General features: G+C 38.5%; 1 protein-coding gene across 3 annotated transcripts; it reads left to right on the top strand.

The window, feature by feature from the left end:
- Nucleotides 1–284: 284 nt before the first annotated feature.
- LOC121525156 (anthrax toxin receptor 1-like) lies at nt 285–27,849 on the top strand. Of its 3 annotated transcripts, none has more exons than XM_041810995.1 (20): nt 285–406; nt 1,307–1,423; nt 3,171–3,313; nt 11,426–11,497; nt 11,586–11,657; nt 11,787–11,868; nt 11,986–12,019; nt 12,781–12,860; nt 13,164–13,232; nt 13,333–13,413; nt 13,505–13,565; nt 14,217–14,315; nt 15,460–15,529; nt 16,902–16,980; nt 18,437–18,532; nt 18,637–18,678; nt 18,767–18,859; nt 23,674–23,838; nt 24,421–24,501; nt 27,211–27,849. In XM_041810995.1, the coding sequence occupies exons 5-20, from the start codon at nt 11,599–11,601 to the stop codon at nt 27,586–27,588; spliced, it is 1,569 nt and encodes a 522-aa protein (XP_041666929.1). In that variant the 5' UTR covers nt 285–406; nt 1,307–1,423; nt 3,171–3,313; nt 11,426–11,497; nt 11,586–11,598; the 3' UTR covers nt 27,589–27,849. The 3 variants fall into 3 exon arrangements, with proteins under 3 accessions (XP_041666929.1, XP_041666928.1, XP_041666927.1); XM_041810994.1 differs by having other exon boundaries at nt 1,206–1,423; XM_041810993.1 differs by lacking the exon at nt 1,307–1,423.
- The last annotated feature ends 75 nt before the right edge of the window (nt 27,850–27,924 follow it).

Raw genomic sequence — 27,924 nt, 5'->3', positions numbered from 1 at the left:
TGTGTTTCACACATTTATCTGGAAAACCACTCATAGACAGCGTTTGGGAAAGGGCAGAGCCTTTGAAAAAAAATTTGGAGGGTGATTGGATGAACGTTCTGTGTGTCACATCTTTACGGGCCAATCAGAGCAACGATATGCTTGACGTAGCCGCTACCAAGCTGCACCCCTATCAAAGGTGTAAATCCATAGAGAACTGCATAAAGCGAACCATGGTGACTGTAGGCATGTCAGTACACGACTTTTGTGGTTTTTAAAAAGAAAACAACCCAATGCTATTTATTGCCTTTTAACGAAGAAATGTCAAGTTCTAATAAAACCGATGCTTGAGCGGTGCCCACGCTAATGTCTTCCATCATCTGACTCACCTTGCATTCTTTAGCCAGTGTTCATGCTGTCCCCAGTGGTAAGTGGATTCATAATGAGTGCTGCTTAAAGTTTGTCTTGATAAAAGTACCACATATTCATGTCATATGCTTGTGAAAATCTCCATAATCAATACCGAACATTTATCCGACTATTAATTTGCATTAGTAGTTCAGACTCAACACAGGTAGTCATGCTATGCTAGCTAACTCATAGCTTCACTTTTTGTGGTATGGCTTGTTAACTAACGGTTAGTTAGATTATTTCTTTTTATATTTTAGCACTTTTTAGCTTATAATAACAATAGTGGCTGTGAGAGACCTATGATTCTGTTGTTGTCGGAATAAATGGCTTGCTGGCAACAAAAGTGATCATTTATGCTAATTTTCATTTTACAACAAAAGACGGCAAACAACTGTTAAACTAGCTTGGCATAAAGACAGAAGTGAAGTTAGCTAACTGTCTGCAGCTGACGAATATGCATAAAAGCCAACGTACTGCTTCATTTTAACACATTTTATCTTACTTGTTCAGTGGAGAACAAGTGTGTTTTAGCTTCTGAACAGCTTCTTTTTTTTTTACGCAAATCTGTCTGCCTCTCATCTGTGGCCTCAGATTTAAAGGGCATGTAAAAGTAATACAATCTTCTTATTTAACATTTGGAACCATTTGAATAAATTTCTTCTGCAAAACAAAAGCAGCTCGTGTAAACTGTGAAAGATGTTTAACATGTGGTTTGCACTGACCTGACATATTTGATATTGCTTTACCCTTAATATAAGCACAGTTCACTATTGATGTTGACACATGGACTCCAACTCTTTCTGCATCCTTTACAGGAAATAATCAGTCTCTTCAGTATAATCAGCCCATCAACATAAGCCTGCATCATGGTAGATGAAGTAAAAAGAAGACTGTCTTTTTGTATTTCATCTACAAGGATAAAAGAAAGAAAGAAACTGCATGGAGATCAGGAGATGTTAAAGAGAGCAGGGAGCTGATCAGGAACAAGTCCAAGGTGTGAAAAACTGCCAAACAGAAGGCACCTGGTGGACAGGTGAGGAAAAAAAATTCAAAAAGGTGGAAGAACTGAGAGACATGAAAGAGGTGGGAGAGTAGAACAGCTGTTTTTAATGTGTTTGAAACTTCAAAGTGTGTCATAGAGGCAAGTACAATGCTGCGAAGATGGAAGGTCTGAACTTTAATTGTGGATCACTTAAAAGAAGGGCGTGCAATTGGTTCAACAAATTCGTGAAAGGGTTAACACTTTCTACTTGATAGTAAGAAGAGATTAGTGTTTCCAACTCTGTGTTTTGGAGTCTGCAGAGGTTTGTGAAGCTTAGCATAAACACTGGAAAAAGCTTGCCAGGCATTGTCCAAAAGTAATAAAATCTCCCCTCTCAGGACTTCTACGTTTGACTCATAAAAACACATTGCTTTTCTTCCTCCCACTTTCTTGAAAGCTGGTTTAATGCAGCATAATGTCTTGATTTAATTTAACAATTTCTTAGTGTGAGTTTTTCCACTCACAATTATATGCAGCATTAAGTTTTCATTTTTGATTTTTTTTTTTTAATTCTTTTTTGAGATTTTCAGTCACCTTGGACATTGTACAAAAAATCACAAGCATTCATTACTTTAGCATCTTTTCCATTTAAATATGTTTATTTTCAAGGACATTTCTAAGGGCTTGCTGACATGTTTAAACATCAGGGTCTGTATGCACAAATATTGCAAAAGCCTACTGTGAGAGCTTCTAACTAAGCTTAATTTCTAGGAAAAAGGAATACTCTTAGAGAATTTATGTGCAACAGAGAGGACAGTAAGTGTCTTAATGTGGACCCCAACGCAATTTATAGAAAATATTTTTAAAAGTTGTGATTGGTTGATTAAAAAACTCACAAAAGAGGAAAAAGCTATACTTTAAAAGTGCAAAGCCTACAAAATGTTTCAAATCACATGCTCCTGCGCAAAGATGCTGACAGTTATATTATGATGTGATGCGTGACTGGATTCACCTTTGGAGTAAAAAAATGTTTAGAGTGATCTCCATCCAAATCCACAGTTTTGGTTTAGTTGCCTTGCCTGACATACTCTTAACTACATTCTGCAAGCTTCTGTATAGCAGTTTTTCCTGCAATTTCTTTAAAGATTGTACTTTAAACCCTCAACATCCCACCCCTAATGGAGAAACTCTTATTTTCTATCATTTATGTTAAGCATCTGTTGCCTGATCTGCATAATACACCTGCTTATTCAAGGGGAGAAAATGCATATCATGGTTAAAGTTCACACTGAAGTAAATATGTCTTAGATGGCAGAGAAAAATAAATGACTTCAGTGTTTAAGTGGAGGGAAATGCACATTGCTTGTGTCACCACTGAGTGGCACTAGTGGGTAGGATATAAAATGTAGTAAACTTGCAGGAATGGCTGATGGAAATAAGTTTTAGCAAGAATAAGTCTGCAGATACACACTTAAGAGTCATTGAGATAAACAAGGCTTAAAAACAGAATATCACTTAGCAAGACTTATTACATGAATATGTAATCTCATAGTGCTGTGTGCTGAGATGATGAAGTGTGAAGAGAGGTAGAGGGAGACTCAGTCCAGCTTCAGTCCTCCTCTGCCAGCACACATATGCAGCTGGGGAGATGGGATACTAATCCAGAGAGGAACCTCAGAGATCACTGCACAGCATGGCTCAATACACCACAGCGCTGTGAGAGGGAAAGCAGACTGAAATCTTCCCCTTTTCTCTGGTTGTGCTGATTTTTTCTTTTAAACTCTCTGTGATGTCCCAGGGCTGCAGGCAGGTCCTGCTCAGCGTGGAGCTGGTCATACTGGTGCTGGTCCTGGTGGCCGGCACCGCAGGACAGATCTATGAAAGGAGGGAGGCAGGGTCATCATGCTACGGAGGATTTGACCTTTTCTTTGTTTTGGACAAGTGAGTACTTTAATTATAACACATGAAAAGCTCTTCATTTTCAATGCATGACTAAATTCAGACACTAACACTGGTGCAAACATCATTAAAGATGATATCCAGAGAAATCAATTAGCTGATGCTTGCTTGAAAATATTTCTGATGGACAAAAACCCCCTGTTATTGGCTCTGTTGTTGATGTAGCTTTTACAGTCTTTAGAGAAGGTTGTAGGCTTTTTAGGGACATAAAGTTTCTTATTAGTTACCAGTGTAGAGTCATACCTTCTAAATCAAAGCTCATGTGCACCAAATGTAGGTTTATATTAAGGGCATACTCATCAGAGTATCTCTGCTTAAGGAGGCAGATTGGAGAAGTTTGCTAACTCTTTATGGTAGTGTAAATGTGAAACACTTACTTCAGTTACACAACAAGGAGTTAATTATTTATAAATCAGTCATTTTTCAAAGTTTGAAACTGCAGAGTAGACCAGATAGTAGTGTTAGATTGCATTGTCTTTGACCCCAACACAGATAGTAACAAATGACTGCTTGAGTAATTGCTAGTTATTTCTTTCATTTATCAATTTAAAGCTCCTGTGATGAGTTTTTGGCTGGTCAAGTATGAGACTGAAGTTAAAACTGATGCTTCTTTATGACCTATTAAAGCAAACAAGACCATCAGCAACAAGTTTGCTGATTTATATATAGTGTTTTTATGCCTGCTACTTGAGCGTACGTGTTAATAGAGGCAATGAATTTCACCCTGTCTTTCAGTGTTTCCCCCAGGTTTACAGCTGCAGGGGTGGGGGGTAGTGGGACACCAACACAAACACTTAAAGGAATCATGGTGTTCTTTTGATTCTTTAAATTCCAGCTGTCAATATAACATTCTATCTATCTATCTATCTATCTATCTATCTATCTATCTATCTATCTATCTATCTATCTATCTATCTATCTAATTATTTGCCTTCCTGACACAGGAGTAACTTTAGGACTGTATGACACCAATATTAAGTGTAAAGTTTACCTATGCTGTCTAAAAGGCCTCCCCACATGCAAATGAGTCTGACATCTGACATGAGTATGACACGAGCAGGAACAAGACAAAGGGGTTCGTCCACCAGTTTATTGGTCCCTGATGACTGAATGTTAAAATGATCATCAGGTGACCGCTCAGTCTGTATAGGAACTGATCCCCTCCGATATTCACGACTTACCTGCCCACACACATCCGTGAAGGGCCGTGTATATTTCTGCCTGCTGTGGTGATAAGATCAAGAGGGAGTTGGTGCAGACATGAGCCCGGCTGTCGCTGATTTTAACCACATTTCCCACCGGTTTATCAGTTTGCAGCTTGATATATGGGGGATTGCAGGATTTTCCTGCATTATAATTGTCAGATTTGTTGTGAGAATTTAATAAATTCTGCACAATTGCTGCAATCTCGCGCTGAAATCCAGTGCTCGTTCAACTATCTCAGATGTAAAACAAGCAGCACATCGGTTCATACACAACTTTAGAGGATAAATCAGTTGCATTGGAGAACTCTGTCTCATGATACTGAGTCAAAGCATCCTAGCAAACATCAGACCCCAGCTCTGACACGAGGAGGAGGGGGCGGGGCTCTCTGGTCAGCGAGCTTGTGGGTTTGCTCAGCACTAGTCATGGAGTCAGAGGGAACGAGCAGAAAACCAGGACTCAGAAATTAAACACATTCATGTAAACAAGATAAATAAAACAAAGTTATTTCGTTTGTTTACAGTTTTTCTCAGTCGCTTTGGTACATTTCTCGAATCATCCTCGACATTTGCAAAGCAGTAAGTGCATTTCTCAAAGCATTTCGTACAAATAGCAAAACATCATGGATTACCTGCAAAAGCCAGCCTCTTGCTGAAAATGCTTAGTTCATCTCTCAAAAGTAAATATCTGTGTCAATGAACATGTCAGTGCCATCAGAATGACAAGTCCTTGTGTCATTGTGTACGGATAAGACAGTCAGATTGCTTAGTCATGCTGTCAATGTAACAGTGTTCTCTGGAGGGATGTTCTGATGTAAACTATGGCTAAAGTTTTGATGACAATTATTGTAAATTGTAAGTTACACCTTAGTGTATGAGGGAGATTGCAAGAGACTGGATAAGATTCACATTTACGCCTTCACTGTTTATTCTGTAATTTGTTGACAGACTATGTCATTGCGATACAGAAAGGAAAAGACAGCACTGCATAGCACAAAGAAAAAAACAAAAACAACAAAAGTAGAAATGTGAACATGGGACAGTCGTCTTGGGGAAAACTGTACATGCAGTACTGTAGGAATTACATTGCAGTCTTCCTACACCTCCTGACATTCCTGTCTGTTGGGCACAAATTCTCATCCACATCACAACGAATATCTTCTCTTGCAATGCAGCGTGGAAAGAATCTTTTCGAGTGTCTTATCCAGCCTCTGCAGGTATCTGCTGTGATGTCATCACACGCTGCATCCATGGCAGCCAGAAGGGTCATCTGTGTATGTGGCTGATGATCATATACTTTCCATCTCCATGCTGAGAAAATTCCTCAATCATCAGATGCTCCTCAATCAAATTTGTTGATCATTGGTTGATCTAATGCTTCACACACTTCCCTTCTTTAGATAAAGTCAAAATTCACCTGGGAGCATTTACCAATTCAGGACAGACTTAGGAAAAAAAGTCTAATGGAAATGTATAGAAATATGCTTGACATATTATGACAACATGTTCAACCATTTTGTATGTAAAGACTTATGCAATGAACTAATGCCTAAATGTTGTGGGGGGTGAGGCTATTCAACAGAGACCCATTATAATACATTTTGATCAACATGACTTAAGCAACTGATAATGTAGGAAACAGCAGAGAATTGTGCATAATCATTTGCATGGATGTACCAAAGCATTTGCAACTGTTCAAAGAAATGAGAAACTGCTTTTTTGATGTGCACAAGTGACACAATGATGTGAAGATGAACAAGTAGTTTTGAGAATTTCATTTCTGATCTGAGAAATGTACCAAAGCGACTGAGAAAAACTGTAATAAAGGGACCGGGTAGAGACCTGCTCTATAGGGAAGGTGCTTAAATGACTTCTGTTGTGATCTGGCGCTAGATAGAAAATACAATTAGATAAAATTGACTTGACGTTCAAGTGGGGCGGAGGATGCCGTTGGGGAGCCGGGACACCCCCTAATAGAATGGTAGGGAAACACTGCCAACAACAGGATGAAGTTCTTGGGGTCAAAAACTGCTTTTTGCTGCATAAACATGTATGGCTTTCTGCGCAGTTATTGAGTAGTCAGCTCGTGGTGAATAGTAGACAGCCTAAGTTCATTAAGCAAAGTGAAGTTTAAGTAATACCAGGCATCGAGGAGTCATCCTTTAGGAGGATTTTGAGCATCCAACACTTTATTCCCTGCAATATGGTAACAAATTAAGCAGGTAATTGTTGTGGGAACTCGTCTGCTGTCACGTGACTGCATGGATCCCTGGGGTGCAGAGAAAGTTTAGGGCAGCTGCCATTGAACACTATGTGGATCTGCAACACTTGGCATCTTATACGCCATCTCAAAAATGACACATGTTCACATCACCTAACAACTGCAGAAAAATTAAGATATTGATTTAGATTCTTGATGTAAATAATTGACCTAAGCTAATTTTTAACCGGTCTGTCTCGCCTGGACTTTAAGCTCTAAACATCCTTTTTCAGGAAGACCTGGACTTTGAGAATGTGTGTGCTGCAGCAATGTCACTGGAATTTTTAAAAAAAGTTATGTGACTGTACAGACAAAAGTGAAAAAAAAAATCAGTCTATGACAAAAAGTCTTTGAAATATTTTCATATTTACTAAAAAGCCCAGTGCTTTTTGGAATCATTCGAGCGGTTCCTGTCTGCAGGAACACAGAGGGCCACATCTTAGCTTCTCTGTCTCTCTCTCTCCCTTATAAACTCCCCAGGTCCTCTCATCCAGTTTCAAAGTGTTGAAGCATGCAGTTTGGCAAAGCATGGCGTGACAGTGGAACAGCCTGCCACAATGCATCAGGGGAAACATTATGGTGGCTAACGCTAAAGCTAACTGCAGGAATGATTGAAAAATATTAAAAAACGTGTTCAATATCAGAGTTACTGGTGTGTATTTTATTTTTAAATGTCCCGGAAAGTCACCCAAGTTCCAGGCTTGCTAGAAAAGTCTCCATAAGAGCTGCAAAGGCATGTTTGATAACTCAAGGTGCAGGTAACTCTTGGCTTGTCTGCTGAGCTGTTTGTGAGTTTTAAAGTGAAATAATGTTATTAATGGTGATTTTAAAAGAAGATAATGCACCACTTATGGACCTTAATTAGTCAGGATTAATGCAATAATGCTGACAGTCCCATTCAAACTGTACATTTTTGTCACATTTGATCCTTAGGCAATACCAAGAACATGTTTTAAATAACTTTGACCAGAAAAGTCTGAGCCAGAACTTCGCTTATGGGATGTTTTGTACTCCCATATGGCAGTAGATGGCAGTCTTTCTCCTTACAGTGCTGCCAGGATGAAAGTCTATAAAGTACGCATGTACACATGCATTTAGGGTGTGTTTGAGTCGATAATGCCACCGTTGGGCAAATCTGTTATCAAGTACATGTGAGTGCAAAATAGCTAGCACTAGCTTAATCATGGAAACTAGACCAGTGGTTCTCAAATGGTGTCTTAAGGCGTACTGATGTGCCTTGAGGCATGACGAAGTGTGCCATGGGAATTCATTCAACCTTACAGTATTATTGCAACTATTCAACAAGTAAAGATTCAGTGAAACATGTTAAAGAGGCTATTTTGTTTGGAAATGAATATGGTGTGCCTTGAGATTTTGGCTTGATCTTAGGTGTGAGTGAAAAAGTTAGAAACCAATGAGCTAGACATATTTAGATGACTGCTTATAGCTGTCATTTTCAGTCAGTGTTATGGGACAGAAACGTTAGTTAAAAGGCAGACTTTGATCGAATTAACTGAATATTTGACGTCGGGATTTGGAGAAGTCTTTTCATTTGTTACTGTACAGAACAGCAGTTTCCAACAATATTAGTCTGCTATTTTTCCTCTCTGGGTTTTCTTTCTGTAATGGTCTGTAAAAGTATAATCTGGGCTTGTCTCCTCAGCCCAGTGTTGCAAGATTTGAGCTTTTATTTTTCACATGGTTGATCTAAAAACAAGGGATTTACTATAAAAGACAAATCTTGTGAGACACAAGTGCTAACTGCTTTAAGCACTTCAGTTAAAGCAAGATGCTGAAAGTTTAAAATCTATATCAGAAACCTTACATAGCAGCCAAATACAGCATTTATTAGTGATTTTTTGAAAAATTAGATTTTCAAAACATGTTTACTACATACATTACAGTACAATATTACTTAAAGTTGATACATTGTCTAAAAATGTATAGTTAAACTATCTTATTAGGTAAACAAGAGGAGAAAGTAGCTGGCTATTATTGTGTTACTAGTCAGCTGTTTTACCGACAGCTGATGCACTTTATAGGGCATGATTAAGAAAGAGATAAGATTTGTTGACAGGTGGTTTCAACATCAACAAAATCTTACATTACTCAGGAGGTTAAAATATGCTGGAAGAAGATTCCTAACAAATATTTAAAACTCAAGATTTGATGTTTACTAACCACAGAAAATGCTTGCATAAAAGTAGGAACATTTGCTTCAGAACTGCACTGGCCTTTTTATCAGAATAGTTCAGTTAGTGGCTCAACTCTGTTTGCAGTGTGTGGTTTCTTATTGGGCAAACACGCCAGCAGAGAATGTCCTGTGAGCTCAGGCAAATGGGTTAAATTACACCGTCCATTAAACTGTCATGAAGCTAATGTGAAGCTTCTGAACAGGTCATATAGACGTGTTTATGTCAAGTATACTACTCCTAATAAACATTCAGCAGGAGCACCTTAAAGGTAGGACTTGATGATGTGTTTCCATGATGATGGATGTTTTGATGTGATAAAGTACACTGCAGACATTTCTCCTGTCAAACTGTGGCCACATCTCACAGACAGGAGTCCTCATCTAGTCCTACTTTCATTACTCTGCCCCACACTGCAGAACCCTTTCTCCATTAGAGCCAGATGTTCAAAAGATCCCCAGATCCTGACGTGTGTGCACCAAGGCTCACATCACAGGATGAACAAAAACATGAGGGAGGGAGAGAGGCAGAAAGGGGGCTGCACAGGTTGAGTAAACTTGACTCTTTAAGTAGTGATTAGTGCTTTGAAATCTGCGTCAGTCTGCTAATTGTTTGATCGAGTCAGCACCTGTTTTCAAGATCAGGAGCCGACACGAAGCTGGAGTCATCTGAGACAGAGACGTGGCACTTCTGCTTTTGTTTTGGTATTTTAATAAGAGCAGTGGAGCCACAGGAAATAAATGGAAACATTAAGCATCAGCTCTCAGAAAGAGAAAGAGAAAAACTCACTGACTCTTTTTGATCTAGTTTCTCAGTTATGAAGAGAAATATGGGCCCATAAAGCCACATAAAGCTGTATTACATACAAAATGTTTAGGGTATGCTTATAGCAAAACAAAAGAATTTGATATCCAAAGAAAGACAGAAAGATATAGAAGATCTTTCATACCATCAGCAATAAGACTATATAATTCTACCATAAACAGATGAGACTCCAGACAAATGAATTTGTATTGTAATGCAATGGACTGCATACTAGCAAATTAAAGCATGCCAGTTCTTAACCCAAGGCTAAATGTGCAGGGACTATGATCACTCTCAAATTTTTTATTCAATATTCTTAGAGATTACTGCAAAGACAAATAGGTGGTTACTTCATTTTGCATAAAAAGGCAATGATTTTGATCAGTTAAAGCTCCTGTGATAAGCCTCTAGTTCTTGAGATTGGTGCTCCCTGTGGACAATGTGTTACTTTAAATGTCATTGCTGGTTTTGTCCTGTATATGGGTGCATAGTTTTGATAGAGCAGTATTTAAATTCTGCTGCCAGGGGGCTTTTAATCAAACAGTTCAGAAAGATGATAAGTAGAGATGCGTAGCTATGCTCCACCTACTTCCACTGCTTAATTCTTGCTGTGAATTTTCTCTGTTCAACAAAAATGCACTCCATCAGAGGTGGAAGAAGTACAAGACTACTCTACTCAAGAAAAAGTTCAGTTTCTTTGGTTAAAATCCACTCAAGTAAAAGTGAAAAGTAGATCATTTAAAGTCTCCTTTTCATACCCAAGGAATTTATAGTGAAATATGACTTTTCCTAAATGTGCAATAAGGAATGAATCTCTAACTAGGTTGGTTATTATAAGGTGTGACTTAACCTAAAGTCAAATGCAAGTTCAAAAACTATTTTTAGATGAAATAAGGAAATCATTTTCTTGCGATGTGTCATAATGTGTTGTCAAAGCCAGACTACTGGTGAGTTTTATGATAATGACAGAGAGCTACCACCTACCCTGCAGCAGCATTCACAGGCATTAAAAACAACTGTAGCAAAAATACTCTAGTAGCTGATGGTCTTGTTTACTTTCATCGCTCATGAAGCCAGTGTTGATAACTTCATTATGCTTTATGAAACTTAATATCCTCTCATTGAAGTTTTAAACTTTTAGATTAGAGTAAAAAGAATCTATAATAGTCCATGACTGAAAAATGTTAAAGGTTTTAGGGATTTTGTGACTTATTTGGTAGTAAAGTTAAGTCGTTTGTGTTTTGAAGGGTTGGTTAAGATTTGAAGAACGCCCTTTTGAGGCATGAAAACTTACCTTCTCCATTGTCTGATACTTAAAAGAACAAGTGATTGAGCAGATTAATTTATGATTAAAAAAATACTCTTTGCAAATAACCTCTCCAACCCTAAGTTACCTTGTCATTAAAATCTTTAACACCAATTTAAACTTTAAGGGTCATTTTATCTTTAAATCTTCTAAGTTCCATTCTGAGGATTTAAGCTTCGTGTCTGTTGGAATCCTTCAAATTCATAAAAATGTGACTCTAAATAACTTGAGCACTCCTTTCAATGTTTTGATTTATTGTTTGTTTCCATCTTAAACAGAATTTCTTTGAAAAACAACTTAGTTTAATGGCATTCCATGAATCTTCCTCAGGTCTGGCAGTGTTCAACATTACTGGAATGAGATTTACTACTTTGTTGATCACCTGGCTCACAAGTTTATCAGGTGGGTCCACATAGAAATTCCAGTTTTTAACGGAGAAGTGATTAAACAATAAAATGTGAAACCTAAGACTTGCGTCTTTTCTCTCCAGCCCTCAACTGCGGATGTCTTTTATTGTGTTTTCCACTGAAGGCCGGACTCTGATGGCACTAACAGAAAACAGGTAAACACATGCACAGCCTCCATGAAATACCTAAATGATTTTGTTGTAACTTTGTATATTTTTCTTGAATAAAGCATATGCACAATCTCATTTCCTCTCATTAATGTATATTTTAATGGTTATGAATAGAGAGCAGATTCGGGACAAACTAGAGGAGCTCCGTATGGTGCAGCCGGGTGGAGACACCTACATGGACAAAGGTTTAAAAAGAGTAAGCCATCTGTTAAATCAATGAAAAGCCGCTTATGCAACAGGATGGCATCTGAACCTTTTATAATGAGGTCCGTTTCAATGTTTAACCGCTGACGCCGAAAATCTTCTGTTTCAGGCCAGTGAGCAAATTTATTACGCCACCGGAGATGGTGAGTCCATTATTTAGTTTTTACACTTCATCATTCGTTTTCTAAGGATGTATTCTTTATTCATCATCATAGCTCGCTTAAACATGTGGAAAAATCCTCATACAAAATGCCTTCTTCAGTGTGACTAATATGCTTGAAATTGTTTATAAATGGCTTGATTGCAATTCTAATGTTAACGGTTGACAGCAAGGCTGCCCATAAGGGGGGATAAAGGGAAAAGCTCTCTGGGGCTTAGTCAAATGGGGGGAGCCATGGAGGTCAGGAAAATCATGATCTGTTGTAAAGTTAATCCGATACAACCATATTTTATGTTAGGTTAAAAGAGGCAAAATTGGATAAAGCAGCACAACAGAATGTAGTGGTGAAAATGGGCAGTAAAAATGGTGAAAAGCCATTAAAAAGTAGCTAAAATTGGCTGAAAGGGGCAAAATGGGTTAAATGTGGAAAAAAAATGTGGCAAAATGAGCGGAAAGGATGATGAAAAGTCGTTAAAAAGTGTCACAAATAAATAATTTGAACATAAGAACCCAATAATAGCCCGACACACTTCTCAGCTCCAAAATGAAGTAACTGTTAACCAGCGTGCTAGCACCAATGCTACTGATCCAACACACATCCATTGATATCATCAATTAATCACAGCTTGGAAGGGTCCAATTACTGGATTTTTCAGGGGTCCATTCAAAATCTGTGGGTGGGCCTGGTTGACAGTGACCTAACATGTGACTTAAACAGCTATTTACTGTAAATCTCCTGCTCAGGTTACCGGACAGCGAGTGTAATCATCGCCCTGACGGATGGGGAACTGAGGGAAAATCAGTTTGACATGGCACAAAGAGAGGTGATGTAAAAACCGAGAGAGTTTTAATGCACTGTTAATGAGTCAAAACTCATAATTTTCCAATAGCAGAAACGCTTTTTTGTGTCTTTTGCCATTTTGTGCTTAAAAGCGCTAGAAAATCAAAGATCTTAACATGGTAAAGGCTTGTTGTGCCCGAGTCCATATGACTGATGTTCAGGCAACTGTTACAAGCAAAATATTGCAGAGAACAAAGAATAGCCCTGATGAAAGAAGCTTAAAAGTTTTGACCCTTAAAGACAAGTTTTCTTTTTGTGATATCTATTATTCTTTCACTGAAATCAGGCCAGCAGAGCGCGGCAGCTAGGAGCCACAGTGTACTGTGTGGGAGTCAAAGACTTCAATGAAACCCAGGTAAACCATTCTGTCATTTAATTCTACAGTGAACCAGTGGATTATGGATCAGCTGTATGAACTATGAGACATAAATTCACTGAGTAATGTTTCCTTACAGCTCTCAACCATCGCTGACAGTAAAGACCACGTGTTTCCTGTGAATGATGGATTTCAGGCCCTGCAAGGGGTCATAGACTCGGTAACTGCATGACATCTAGATATCATTAAATGTCTGTCATCATTTAACCAAGAGTGCTTTTACTCAAAATATTTTTTATATGTGGTTTTAGATCCTGAAGAGATCGTGCATTGAGATACTGGCTGTAGAGCCGTCTAGCATCTGTGAAGGAGGTAAAGAGACCAAAAGAAATGTCTAATTTGTGATACAAGGTCCTAACAGTGGGGAAGTTGGTTTAGTTACTAGTGCTTTAAAAAGCTACATACAAGGGTGTTATATACAGTGAGTTAGGGAGATGTTCTCATCTAAAGGATATGAAACTAGCACTAGCTTAGTGTTGATGATCATTTACCAGCTTTGAGCCTCAAGGTTTTGTCTCTGTGCTGGTACAAGTCAGAGCACAATACATTTAAACACAGAAATGGGTAATATTAATACACAGCTAACTCCACTTTGTAAAACAAACTAACAAGCTCTTCAGAGCAAGTAAATATTCTGTCCTCTTTGCCCACTGACAGAGGAAAAATGTTTTGCTGATATGCTGTCAGGGCACTTCAGTATGAATCAATATTAACAAGCTGATTGGGACGTTGATGCTCACTGGCATCACATCCAGTTAGGACACAGTATTGAGGTCATAACAAGCAAAATCTATCCCTGCCCTTCTGTAAAGTAACCTGAGATTACTTTTGTCAGGATTTGGCACTACATACATTCACATTGGTTCAACCAAATTGCACAGAAAAAAAAAGAATTAATCCAAAATTCCTAGTTTTTACCACAAGAAAGGGGATGTCAATGATATTTGTATTTGTATTTTTTAGAATCGTTCCAGGTGGTCGTCAAAGGAAACGGTTTCTATCATGCCCGGGACGTCCAGAAGGTTCTCTGCAGCTTTCGCATCAATGACACTGTGACTTTCAGTAAGTAAATGCTTCATGGCTTTTATTCATAAGCTTTATATGGAATATATCCATGGATATATGAAACAGTCTATCTGTCTAGTTAAAATCAAAGACAAAGACATTTAAAAAAAGAATGATGTTTGTCAGTGATTTTATTTCATTTTAGTTTGTTTTGTAAATTACACACAGTACACTTGCGCCTTACACTTTACTTCAGTTACATGTGAGATGAATGCCATACCTCCAGTTTATTGATTACTAATAGACTACAATGCTATGCCTAGCATTTATGCTGTTTGGTTTCTGGGACAAGCATGACATAGAGACTGTGGATCTTCTGTAGTACACTTACTCCAGTCTGGCCTGACTGAGGTGTAAACATGCAAGAATAAATCAATCTCCAAACACATTATCTTGTTGTTTTTGTGTAACTTTGAGAAACTTAATTTAGATTGATTTCAGTTGGACTTACATGTTGAGAAGTAACTTTAAAGTCCAGTTTTGTGTCGTTTAACACAATATGATTTCTTCTAACTGCATGTAATCACACTGAGTGAGATACTCTGTGTGTCATTCTGTCATTCATACTGTATAGTGAAACTGAAAACTCTAGACAAACGTGTAGGTGTGTGAAACTGAAAGTTACATAAAACTCATCTAACTATTATTAGACAGAATAAAAAAGCAGTGTGTTTTGGTATTTGACTCAGTAGCCATTTACTTCACTGTGCCAGGTTTGGTTTGGCTGGACATAACGGGTTTGGGTGGAGGGGATCTGCTCTTTGTGGCTCACAGCGATTTAACTCCCCATCCTCCAAAAACCCATCAGCAGCTCAGCCCGCTCTGACTCAGCTGCTTTAACGCTCAACGCCTCTCAGATGTCTGAAGGGGAATGTGGATCTCATCAGGGACCAGCACTGTCTTTGCTAGCCGCTCACTCAGCCAGCCTAAATAAACCACATTCCTGCCTCATTTGCTTCATTTTCCATAAAGAGAGGAAGTCCAGGAATTTAATAATGAAAAGAATATTTTGAGGCTTTAAACTCCTGATATTTCTGGTAGAAAAAGGTCTAACTCAACAAAATAACAGACTCTATTTTCTCAAATCACGTAATTATAGTGTATCACAAAATAAATGTGCATGTTGGTTCTGTTTCCACAGTGAAAAGACCTCTGGTGGTGAGAGATGTTTACCTTTTGTGCCCAGCTCCTATCCTGGAAAAAGAGGGAACGTAAGTGAAACTGTTAGCTTTGTCCCAATTATATATGACTGAAGAGATTGAAAGACTTTGACCTAAATTCTGACTAAATTAACAGCTCTAGGAAGAAACTCTTCCAGATTTATTCAGATTAACAAACCTCCAGAGCTGAAAAGGACTACATGACATTCTTACTGTTCCTGAGGAGTCGGTGTCCATCTTTACTGTTAGTCTTGTTTGGGGCTTTCTGGGCTGCAGACTATCCTGATGTCGTTAGGCGAGAGGCAGGGTACACCTTGGACTGGTCACCAGTCAATCACAGGCTGACATGCAGAGACGACCAGGCCCATTCACATTCACACAGGAATAATTTAGAGTCACCAGTCAGCCAAATGAACTTTAGACTGTGGGAGGAAGCAGGAGTAGCCGGAGATCGCCACACAAAATGGGCTGTCTGTGTAGGATGTGAGGTGACAGTGCTAACAAATACACCTCTTGCAACACCAACCCACTGATTTTTAAAGCTCTTTGTAATCATTTTCCTCTTTAAGCCACAGCTAACAACACAGATGTGTTGAAGAGTAAAAGTACCAGAATATTTTATTGCACCGCACATTTATGTATGTTTCGAATCCTCAGGTGACAGCAGGCTGCTATGTTAGTATTTCATTAAAAGAAACAGTGATATATAGACGTGTTCAAAGACTTAGTTGTCCCCAAGTGAAGATTCCTTTGCAGCTGGCATCAGCACAGCAGCTCTGTCTCTTCTTTCAGTGTTTGATGACAGGATTAGGGATGCATAAATGCCACATTTTTCTAGACAAATTATGTGAACTTACAGTTGGGTACTCACCAATGCCTTTACAGTTATGAGTACTTAATAATACCATAACTGTTCTTCAAATTATTCTGAAACTTTTTCATTTTCATCAGATAGTCTTCATCCCTCTCCATGACAGTTAATCAGTGCACAGTTTTCATTCTCCTCTGCTTTTTCCATTCTTATTTATGTTAAAATGTCAACAAACTGCAGAAATGGTGACAACTTTGACTACATACATAGTATGAAGCAAACATGCTTTGAAAATACACATTAGATTATCTGCTATGTTTTATGAGTACAACTTTAAGTACTTTGGCTTGTTATTGGCATACCTAAACGATTTTGAAATAAACTCATGTTGACATACGTCTCCATTATGCTACTGAGCTGCAGATCAGCACCACAATTTAAAATCAAAACACGCTGTTTGAATGAGCTCAACACATTTTATACTTACCCAAAGATATAGTCTTAATTTCTTCTGTTGGAACATATGTTGATGCAGGAACTATTAGAAGTTGTATTTATAATGAAATAAACAAAATGTATGTATTCTTATTTCTCTTCACACCTTCTCTACAGGACTGCCACTCTGCACGTCAGCATGAATAATGGCCTCAGCTTCATATCGAGCTCTGTCACAATCACTGCCGTCAGCTGTGTAAGTAAAAATCCTGACATCAGCTATCCTAAAATTTGAGGGTTTTGTTTAAACATTGTGTAGCTGTTCATTAAAATGTAACCAAATGTTTTAGCATTGTTTTCTAGTTTAGGCTCATTTTGATGCATTCTATTAATTGTTTTTAAAGCTTTTCACTGGCGTCAGGCATATCAAAAATCACCTTTCAGGCAATGAAAAAGATGCTTTTTCAGTTAATATAACACTAAAATGTCAAAGTCAGGATATTTTTGAGACTTTTATTGCTTACCCTGGTTATTAATATCCCTGTATACATAATAAAGTTTTCTGGGTTTCTGTAGATTTATGTTTAAGATTTAAGATTTATGTTTGTTCTTGTTGGGAAAAAGATGAGGACAACAGCCTCTGTGCATCGAACACAAAAACCACCAGGATACTGGTGCCCCAGTAGCCCAGTTTTTGATAACTGCATCTTATTTGGTGCCTGAAATGTTTTTCTTTTTTTCCTTTTTAAAACACAAACTGCAGCAATTTAGCAATCTGGGAAAAAGGAGACCACAGTGGCTAATTGCTGGCTTTACAGGCTACCAGTATTAAATGCCAACTTCACATTACAGATACGGTATATCCACCTCATTTTCAGCCGCAGGAGAAAAGAGTGACGGTAAATCTTGATTATGCTCTCACCTCTGACTTGTATCGACTTGAAACTGCCCTACATTTCATATGTTCACATCTAGGGGGTAGGGTTTCTAGATTCTTGGTGGGATAGAGGGCAAGGTGAAATGCTAGGGGTACATGGCCCCTCAGACTGACACTTAATGGAAAATCTACAACAATTCTTTGTGAATCACTAGCAAAATGGCTGCTTAAGCATCAAAAGAAGTGTATAGATTTAAGTCGTTCCTTATAAATGAGACTTGAAAACAATTTAATATCTTTATTTATTGTTGTTTCAATGCATCATGGTCCTTTTATTTTGAACAAGCATTATCAAAAATCCCCTGTAGTAGAATTGTCCGGTAATGTCATCACGTCTGTTGACATAAATGCTGCTGATGACAACTGATGATGAATCAGGAACTTGAAGGGTCATCCCATTTTTTAGGTGAAGATTTCAACCTTTTCAACTCTTTTTCAAGAGGCAAGGGGACTCGAAAAATTTAGAGGTAGAGGTATAAGTTAGGAATAGATCAAAGCGCTGGCTGAGGCTGCCAATGCGCAGGAAGTTGTCATTTGTACACATGCTGCAGTTTGTCGAGTTCTGTTGATAACAAAATCAACTCTATGCAAACACACTTAAAAGTCAGCATTACTTTTGCATTTGCTTCACTCAAATCAGTGTTTAAATGTGTTTGTTTTTTTTAATTTGGTGCTTTTATTCTTTTGTGCAAAAACATGACTCAGTGAAAACAGATCAAGAAAGTAATTGTAACAGATCACCCTCCCTATCTTTCTTATCTTTTACCCTCTGCAGTCCGATGGGAAATTTGTAGCCATCGCTCTGCTCATCTTGCTGCTCCTGCTCACCATCGCCCTGCTCTGGTGGTTCTGGCCTCTCTGCTGCACCGTGGTACGACAGCTGTGTTGGATTCTTTTATAGTAATATACATAAATGTCTAAAGTTATGTAACAACAATGCCAGAAATCCTTTGAGTCTTATAGTTGTGTTTGCAGGTCATTCATGAGCCACCCCCGCCTCCAGACGAGGAGATCTCTGTAAGTTTTAGTCTTTGGCTGCACTTAAGCTGTAATTTTGAGTAGTTTCTTTCACATTTTAGCCATGAACTGTTTCTTTTTGCCCCAGGATGATGAGGATGGTTTTCCTAAGAAGCGTTGGCCCACAGTGGATGCTTCATACTACGGAGGACGTGGAGTAGGAGGCATCAAGAGAATGGAGGTAGAGAGAAGAAATAGTGGCCAGATATCATATACATTACTGTAAAAACAGGATTTGATGGATTGAGATACTGTACACATAACTCAAACACGTGGCATCCTAGAATCCAACGTTTGGCTAGCTTTTGTCTGGACTTGCCAAAAAATGGGATTTAGATCAAACACAAGTACAGCAGGAAAACAAAGGAGAGCAGGAAACGACTCATTCCTTAAAAAGAGATGAGTATGCAAGTCTTTGCTGGAAGACACTGACTCACTTTGTTGTGGTGACTAGTTTGGAGAGCCAGTGAGAGTTAAGACGAGGCCAGTTGGACAGTAAACTGCAAGAACAGCAGATTTACCAAATGCTTGGTAGGAGCCAGGACTTAAACTGTTTGAAGACACTCAGTCAAGGATGTTTGCTTTGTTCACAGTGGAGTCATGCAAGGAGAGATCGTGTTTATTATGATTACATAAAAGACTGGTTTTCTTTTTAATTTGGGCCAAAGCTTGGATTTTAGCCCTTGTGGCTGTAAAAGAGGAGAAAAATGTCAGATATAAAGGTATAAGGTTGATCTCTTGAAGATTAAACTGTTTTATATGTTTAAGTTTTTGTTATATTTTATTTGAGAGCAGCTTTAAGTTTGATTAGAGGCTGACTGCATTTACTGACTCTGCATACAGATGCCATTACCCCATTTAGACAATGCATTAACAGAGATTTATATCTGTCATGGGCATTCATCTACCAAGAGGTAATCCTTCACGCTGTGTATGGATCCACCTCAATGCGTACTAAAAACGATTTAATATCCAACAGTGTACAGAGGTAGTCTTGAGTGCCTTCATCTGGATTTGTGTCGACACATGCTGGGGCACATTAAAGACTGTGCTGTCAAGTCAAGTGGCATTACCTGCTGTAAACAAAACCACAGCTTTAGTATGCAGCTTGTTTTAGAGATTCAGACTTTCTATCTCAGCTCAATAAGAGCTGATCTTTCAGCTCCCACACAACTCTTCATTTGTTATCATTTTCCCCTTTTTTATGTCTTCAAAACCAAAAATAGAAAAAAGGAAACTGCCCCGCAAAAGCTAGCACTTAGAACGAATGACTCATCACAACCCCTTCGCAACTTTTCATCTTGAATTGAGTTACCATTTTTTATGAACCAGTAACCCAAAAGATTTTTGCTAAATAGCATATTGTTGGGCCCTTATAAAGCATGTTTATGAGAGAAATGCCTCATTCAGTTTCGCCTCATTTAATCTGTGTTAAGTGGGCTGGTTTTGTTGTATTACTTTCTGTTAGTTTTCTGGATCCTTCATATGGAATAATAAGCTTAAAAGAGCAAAATTGTCATGTGATGACTGGTGATGGTTAGTGTTTCGGGTGAATGGCATGGTGTTTCCCTGCATGCAGCCAATGCCTGCTGAAACTCCAGGGGAGAATATGACTCCAACTAAAAATGGAAAACAGAACCTTTCCAAAACCAAAATGTGATCCCTACAGATATTTGTATTTTCATGCAGAATTTAAAATAAGTTACTGATTATCTGCAGAAAAATGGTGTGGAGGGAACATCTTGCAAAATAATGCATTAACAGTAATGTAACCCCAGAATCACCTGACAGAACAGTGATTTAGTTTACTTAAAGAAAGGTATCTGCGTGTAAGAGCAGCTAAAAATCTGTCTTTTAGAATGTAGTGAACAATGTAAGCAATGGTCAGTCACCTTAAAAGGAGCCACGGCAGGAAGTACTTTACTGCTAACTGTTAGCTACACTGGAAGCCATGAAGAACAAGACTAAGAGGTGACCGTCTGCAGGTCAAGAGAGACCAGATTTGTTTGTTATCTCAGACCCATAAGGTCAAGCAGACTTAAGTCCCCCTCTCAGTGTGAAGAGCTTCACAGACCGACGGTTCAGTTTGAACTCGAAGCATTAAAGCTGTGCAGCTTCCAAAGAGAGCAGTGGAAAATATGCACAGCTCATTTAAGTGCTTTCTCTGCCAAGTTAAAGCCTTCATGGCTCGTCTGAGGCAGCTGTGAGGGAGTAAAACTAAGAAATGAACTTTCATGGTTGTTTTGACAGAGCCGGGTACGCTCTGTGATCTGATGGATAGTCTTTGACGTTTAGCTTAGCAATACAAGTGGCTCATTGAGCAACAAAAACTGTGTTTTTTCCACTAAGATATTTCTCTTTCATGAGATAAACAAATTGGTGAAATGGGTCCCTTGCTGAGTTTGATTTTTTTTTTTCAAGCCAAATCAAGAACAGGTTCAGAAGTAATTACTAAAGTACTGTCTGGGGTTTAGGAAGAAAAACATCTAAAGCTCTGTGAAAAAACTGACACAACTCAACTTTGAGGTAATGGCTTCAAATACTGTTCTATTGTGGATTTCAGATGATTTTGGTTGAATGAATGCCCCCTGTAGATAAGCTACAAACATGGTTGTACGATGAAAATTTAACACTTTGTATGCATTCATTGTGTAGACAGTCGTAGCAAAGTTGACATGATTCACAACTGTTACAATCATTTTATGCAGATACAGAGGCATGAGTACAAATTTAAACAAGATCATAATAAGGTGATGGAATCATCTGCTGATTACTAGAGGTGTTTGGTGAGAGGTTATCTCACGAGATGAGATGAGATTTGGGCTCACGAGACAAGATTTTAGGTTTTGGAAAAATAATACATGAGCAGAAAACATTTAAAGTCTATCCTTAAATGTTTAAGCTAACTCTAAAACGGCCTTGTTCTGAATAAGCTATCAATACTTATGCACAGTAGTTTGTTTTGTCAAACTCTGACTCAAACTGTACATTTTAATGCTCTTCAGATCAGACCTTTCATTTTAATAGTCTACCACATCTTTAAATTATGCACTCATTGCTACAATCACAATAATGATAAAAGCATTTAGATTATTTTGAAAGTACTTTAAATCAGTTTACAACAGACTGTGATATAAAGAGCTGCGTAAGTAAAATCAAACTATTTCTCATCCTCTTTAAGGACATCCATATTTGAAATACTCAAAAGAAATATTTCTGTCAAAAACATGTTTGTTTTTACAATAATTTCGAGAAATCGATTGTTTTAGCATTTTGTGGCCTTTTTTTCTCATATGACATTTGTGTTAATGTGTGTGCTTTGGTGAGCGAGTGTGTGTTTCTGCTCTGCCTGCTGTCGGACAACTACCAGAGTGCGTTTAACTGGGACTATAACTTTGGTTTTTGGAGCTAACAGTGGACTCTGTGGTGCTCAAACATAGTTTGTTTTGCTAAGTTTAGCACTGCTGTATATAACGGCCTGTTGCACTACTCGTGTTAAGTTTCTGGTTGATGATACGCACAGCCAAGAGCGGATGGATGTGTGACTGGCAGACGGTGAGATGAGAAGGAGACATGACGAAGCAGCGACTGAATCAAAGTTACAAAGTCACAGATACTGGCACTTTGAGTAATCTGCACGCATACACGAACTAAATAAACGCTGTATTCTCCTCACAGAGACTGCACAGGTTTCCAGCAGCAGCATTTCATCATTTTGCAGCGTTATAATGAACTTATTACGCAATGGTGGATCATGTGCGGCCCCAAGCAGTGCGCGTCACGGATCAGCTCCATGGCTTCATAAGCTGTCAAACCAACAATTTTAAAGTGTCCAGGGCATCTTTGTGATTTTTTTTTTATTTTTTAACTTCCAGTTTGGTATTGCATTCTGTCAGGAGAGGTGCTGTTCCTGATGTCTGCACAGTATGTGAGAATACAATGTCACGAGATGTCTCGTAACGTTTTGATCTCACAAGATTTCGTCACACCCCTACTGATTACAAAAAAGTAGGAGTGTAATTTGTCTAAGAGTCTTTATAGAAACTCTAATTAACCATTCTTAGTTTTGAACTAAATGCTCCAATTAAGCAGGCTCATTTTAACAGCAGCTGTGACAATGGTAACATAGTACAGATATAACACATGTGCAGTGTTTGACATGTTTATCTGCTTATGCATCACACTACTATATAATCATGCCCATTTTGGGTCTGCTTACTCCCTTTTGTTCACAGTCCGCAAACGCCTGATTTTGTGATTGTTCTAAACATTGTGGATTTTATTCTAAAATAACTTTAGATGTATCTACATATCAGATCTAAATAAATTATGGCATTACTACAAAAATTCCCAACTAAAACTTTCTTTGTCTGTCCTTTGTTCATGAAAGATGGGCATATATTGATTGAGTTTGTTCAGCCTTCTCCACTTTGCTGATATGTTAAAATAAAGTTTTTGTGACAAAGGGCTGAAAGATGTAAACAGTGGTGGCCACTGTGACAAGAAATGGAATCTTACAACCAGCCAAAAAAATATACAACATAAGAGTTGTCGTTTTTTATACATAAGGTAGACATTTCAGTGCAAAAAATCTACATATTGTTTGTGCCTATAAAAAGTACAAAAGCAGCAGAGTGTGGTGAAAATGATATATTTGTTTCAGCAAGTTTTTGTCATAAACCAAAGAATTGTTCAGAGTTTTATATTTCACTGCTTAAAACTTGTCAGTAAAAGTAAAGGAATGTAGTTAAAATTAATCCTCTGGGAACAATAAAGGTTTAGACTAAATTTCATCACAATTGATCCAACATTTATTGAGCTGTTTCAGTTGAATCCCAAGGACCTGCCAACAGATCAACATTGGCTCCACAATGCTAACATGGCTAGAAACACCATAAACACAGCTGCAGCTAATGTAACTAAATCTAAACAACTGAAAGGCTCCTTTTGTCACTGATTGCAGCAAGGGACTGACGGCCTCTGTTTCTGTTTCAGGTTCGATGGGGAGATAAAGGCTCAACAGAGGAGGGAGCTAAACTGGAAAAGGCTAAAAATGCTCGAGTTGTGATACCAGCGGAGGAGTTCGAATACAACCCACCACGGCCTTATTACCACATGCACAAGTCAGCCAGGCCACAGAAGTGGTACTCTCCTATTAAGGTGATTTTTTATTCCTCTTAAGTTAATTCACTTCAGATTTTGGATTCTATTAAAATAACTTCACTTTCATTCATTTCATTCACACTTTATTCCAGCTGTAAAGGGAACGTATTTCTGTCATCAATTGTATTTTACATAATTTCAACATGTGTTACGTATGAGCAGTATGATGCTGATTCCAGATGCTCTGACATTTAAAACCTCTTCCTGACAGCAGGGTCCATAACAATAGCTTAAAAAATGTGTCATTTTTAGTGTTCTAGAGAATGATATGTTTCCAGGAAATAGTTAATAAATATTAGTATCTGAACACATAAGTCAGCTGGAGCGGCGGTAATAAGAAGCAGACATGAACTGAACTAACCTCTGAATATGGGATCTGCTGAGCGGCTGTTATTACTGACAAAATACTCTCTTTGTTTGTCTGACTCCATACCAAATCCAGGCTGAATAAATCTCCTCGTTAGATAACTTGATTGTTTTTGCTGTGGTTCACAAAATTTATTTCAGGGTTCTGGTTGTCATCAGGATCTATGAGGATATTACTGAGGATATGATACCATTTTATTCATATTTCTTCAGGGTAAACTGGATGCTCTGTGTGTATTTCTGAGAAAAGGCTACGACCGAGTGTCTGTGATGCGACCTCATCCTGGAGACAAGGTGAGACATATCCACAAGCTGGAATAGCAAAATAAGAAATGGGCAGGGTGTGATTCAATTAAATCATCTATGGAGTCATTAAACAGCATCATGTTTCAGATATGGAATATAAGAAATAATCGATGCAACAATAAGTCATCACAAAACTTTGAAAAACTAACTTTTTTGCAAAACAAACAAGCTGTGCATTGATCACGTGAGCTTTGTAGAAGTTATTTAACAACTATTTCAGTCTCTAATGAGACAGTAGTAAGAGTTCAGAGCTAACACTTTAACGACTCCAAAAACTTGACTCCATGATCAGGGGTGAGGTGGCCATCAGGAACTAAAGGAAGATTCCTGAACTCCTGAGTGGTCATAAAGTTTTTAAATTTCTATTTCTGATGTTAGTAGTTGCTGAATTGTTGTTCTGTAGGTGACTATCATGCAAGCCGGTCTGGCCCAGCACAGACAGCAACATAGCAGTATGGTGCTGTCTATGCTGGGCCAAATACTTTTAATAAAAAGGGATTTATACAGAGGACCCCTCCCAGTTTGGCTTGATATTATAGTTATAAATGCTTCTTCTGGTTGCCTTTTTTTTAATTATAGTGTTAAATTTCATTTTTATGTTGATGACACCCAACTATAAGTCCCCCTGACTGGTAGCTAACCCTATGAATTGTCTTCTTGTGTTACGGCCTGTCTCTCAGACATTAAATGTTTGATGTCTGAAGACTCCCTCCAGCTCAATGAAACACGATCAGAAGTCCTTTTATTTGCCCCCCTTCTCTCACCACCACCTTCAGAAATAATCTCAGCAACTTGTCAGCATGTCTGAAAAACCTTGCCTGCAATTCTGGTGTATTTTTTGACTAAGAGCTCAACTACAACACTTAAATAATCAAGGTCACTCAAATCCTGTTTTCTCCAGATCCAAAACAATGCAAACATTTTCTCTCCCTTCCAGACCTCGAAAAAGTTTTTCATGCTTGCATTTTGACTATTCTCGATTATTGTAATTCGCTTTATTCTGGTATCACCCAAAAATCTATATATTTTTTTAACTGCATGAGTTTACTTCAGGTAAAGTTCATGAAATTCTATTGCACAGTGGAATAACCAAATATTTGGTATCACACATAATTCATGCAATGTAATAATATCACAAAGTCCCAGGCAGAGTTTCTGGCAACATCAATGCAAATTGCTCTCATCCCATACTAGCTGCAATGATTGTTGATGTGCTACTCAGTGCAGAGCTTTAACATTTGGTGACAAGCTGGAACACTTTATCCTTCCTGATGGCGCCATCCAGTTCTCTTTGGACTTCCTCTTTGCCAGTGATCCTTAGAAAAGTCTGCACTTCCGAGGTCATGCATGGTGCAGAACTACAAACTGGCATGTTTGCAAATTACAAAAAACAGCCCTGATATTTCTCTCTTGAAATTCATAGGATAAAAATAGTGCATTGTAGAGTTGCTTGATTATGGCAAAAAATGATAACAGTAATTATTTTACTTGATATTTAGATCACATTTATCAAAACTTGCTGATTTTACAACATTTCAATGAAGTATTGGTGATGTACACTCTTTGCCAAAACACAGAGAGACACTGCAACATTTATGGCACATGACAAAACCCATTAAAAATCGAGCACATGGCATGTTTTCCAATAACTGTTTAATCCCAATGATCTTCTTTTCAATGTGCACTAGCACATTGTCTTTCTACCTGTACCACATGAGACATGATGATTCTATTGACCAGTCAAGGGGGGTCCTTTAGGGTCTGATGGGTGGATCTGTATACATGCTGCCCCAACAGAGGGGTGCCAAAAAAGTTGGACATCATGGATTGGTTATTTTGGTGCCTTTTCCAACTTTTGATGGTGGAAATGCAAAGAAATGCATCCTATACCGAACTGAAACAAAAGGGTTGGTGTAAATGCAGCACATGTTGAGGTTTGACCAGCAGATATTGAAGATTTTTATCAGTCTACATTTATTTCAACTATTTCAACTATTTCAACATATAAAAACTTATTCAAACATTAGAAAAGAGGATTTTAAGGAAACTCTCAAGAGGCACAGAGAGTAGACAAAGGTACAAATAGCTTCAGTATTGTCTGGAGGAATGCTCACGTCTGCTGAAGTCATTAGACATGGATGCTGCCTGTCTGCTTGAGCTCACAGCGTCAGAGCGGCTGGGCAGGCAGGAGTTCTTCCTAACAGAGGAATTTCCTTTTTTGCATCTGTTAAGAGCTGCAACCGTCCACAGCTGCCAATCAATGTTTAGGTCTAAAGGTTTTATTAAATACACCCAAGTTTCTTGCCTGTACAGATCTTTTATACATGAAACAAGCCTCATAAACAAGAGGAAGTGTATGGACACCAGTCTCTAAAATACCTCCGGGTAAGCCTGAATTATGATGGTATCAACAAATACACCAGCCAAGGCAGGAGCCTGGAGCAAAATTTATTTCCTACAAAATATGGGGGAGTAATGAGTTTCTTTTCCTCCTGAGCAGTTTCCTTTACAGAGTTAGTTTATTATGGCGCCATAAAACAGCTGTTCTGGTGCGTCAAAGACAAACTGGTTTCATGTTAGATATCTACAATGGCAGAAAAAGAGAAAACAGTAAGCAGTGGTTCATGTTCAAAACATTCTCTTTTTGTCTGTGCTAACTACTTTGGAATCAAACCACTGTGCTTTTCTTTACCACAGGGCCGTTGTATAACCTTCACTCGAAGTAAATCCTACCCTACCCCTCGCTACCCCATCTACAACCACCCCTCCACACCTGTCTACACCTTACCCCACTGCTACCAGCGCCGCCCATCAAATGACAGCAACCTCTACAATCTACCACCTTCGCCAACCTCAACACTCCCCCCTCTGCCCTCCACTCCTCCACCATCCTCCACCAGCCCACCCATGTATACTCCACCTCCAAACAGATCACTGCCCCCAACCAACACGAGTCCAATCCACGCACCTTCCTCTCCAACTGTCTCCCTGCCGCCTCCACCTCAGGGTCCAGCTCCATGTAGAGCTCCTCCTCCGTCACGCCCTCCTCCACGCCCAAATCAGGACAACCACTGATGAGGACCTACAGGAAGTAAAACATTACATGGAGGACAAAAGCTCAGGGTGGAGACATTAAAGCTTTCCTTCTGTGTCAGAGCAGAGTGAGAGTTAAAGTGACTGCTTTGTTTTGACTCATGAGTCTGCAGTTAAGTCTGTTTTCCTCAACAAGTGCCTCATAAATGGTTTGTTATGAACTACGACTGTTTTTCAGTCTGGATAATGATTTTTTTATTGTAGCAAGCACAGCTTTGGTAATTAAAATGCTATTGGAGCTCAGCAGTTTATGCACTTTTCTCTGTTTTCTCCTTTATTCAATCAGACTGACTGATAAAAATGTTTTGATGTGCAAAT

This window comes from Cheilinus undulatus, linkage group 17, assembly GCF_018320785.1.
Source record: "Cheilinus undulatus linkage group 17, ASM1832078v1, whole genome shotgun sequence".
NCBI classification, from domain to species: Eukaryota; Metazoa; Chordata; class Actinopteri; order Labriformes; family Labridae; genus Cheilinus; species Cheilinus undulatus.
The sequence above is the reverse complement of the archived record's forward strand: the minus strand, read 5'-3'. Positions and strand labels throughout refer to the sequence as shown.

Excerpts from the sequence above, each read along its gene's own strand:
- LOC121525156 (XM_041810993.1), top strand. Across the intron at positions 11,498-11,585 it reads CTGGCTCACAAGTTTATCAG|CCCTCAACTGCGGATGTCTT; the intron begins GTGGGTCCACAT and ends TTTTCTCTCCAG. Across the intron at positions 11,869-11,985 it reads TGGACAAAGGTTTAAAAAGA|GCCAGTGAGCAAATTTATTA; the intron begins GTAAGCCATCTG and ends CTTCTGTTTCAG.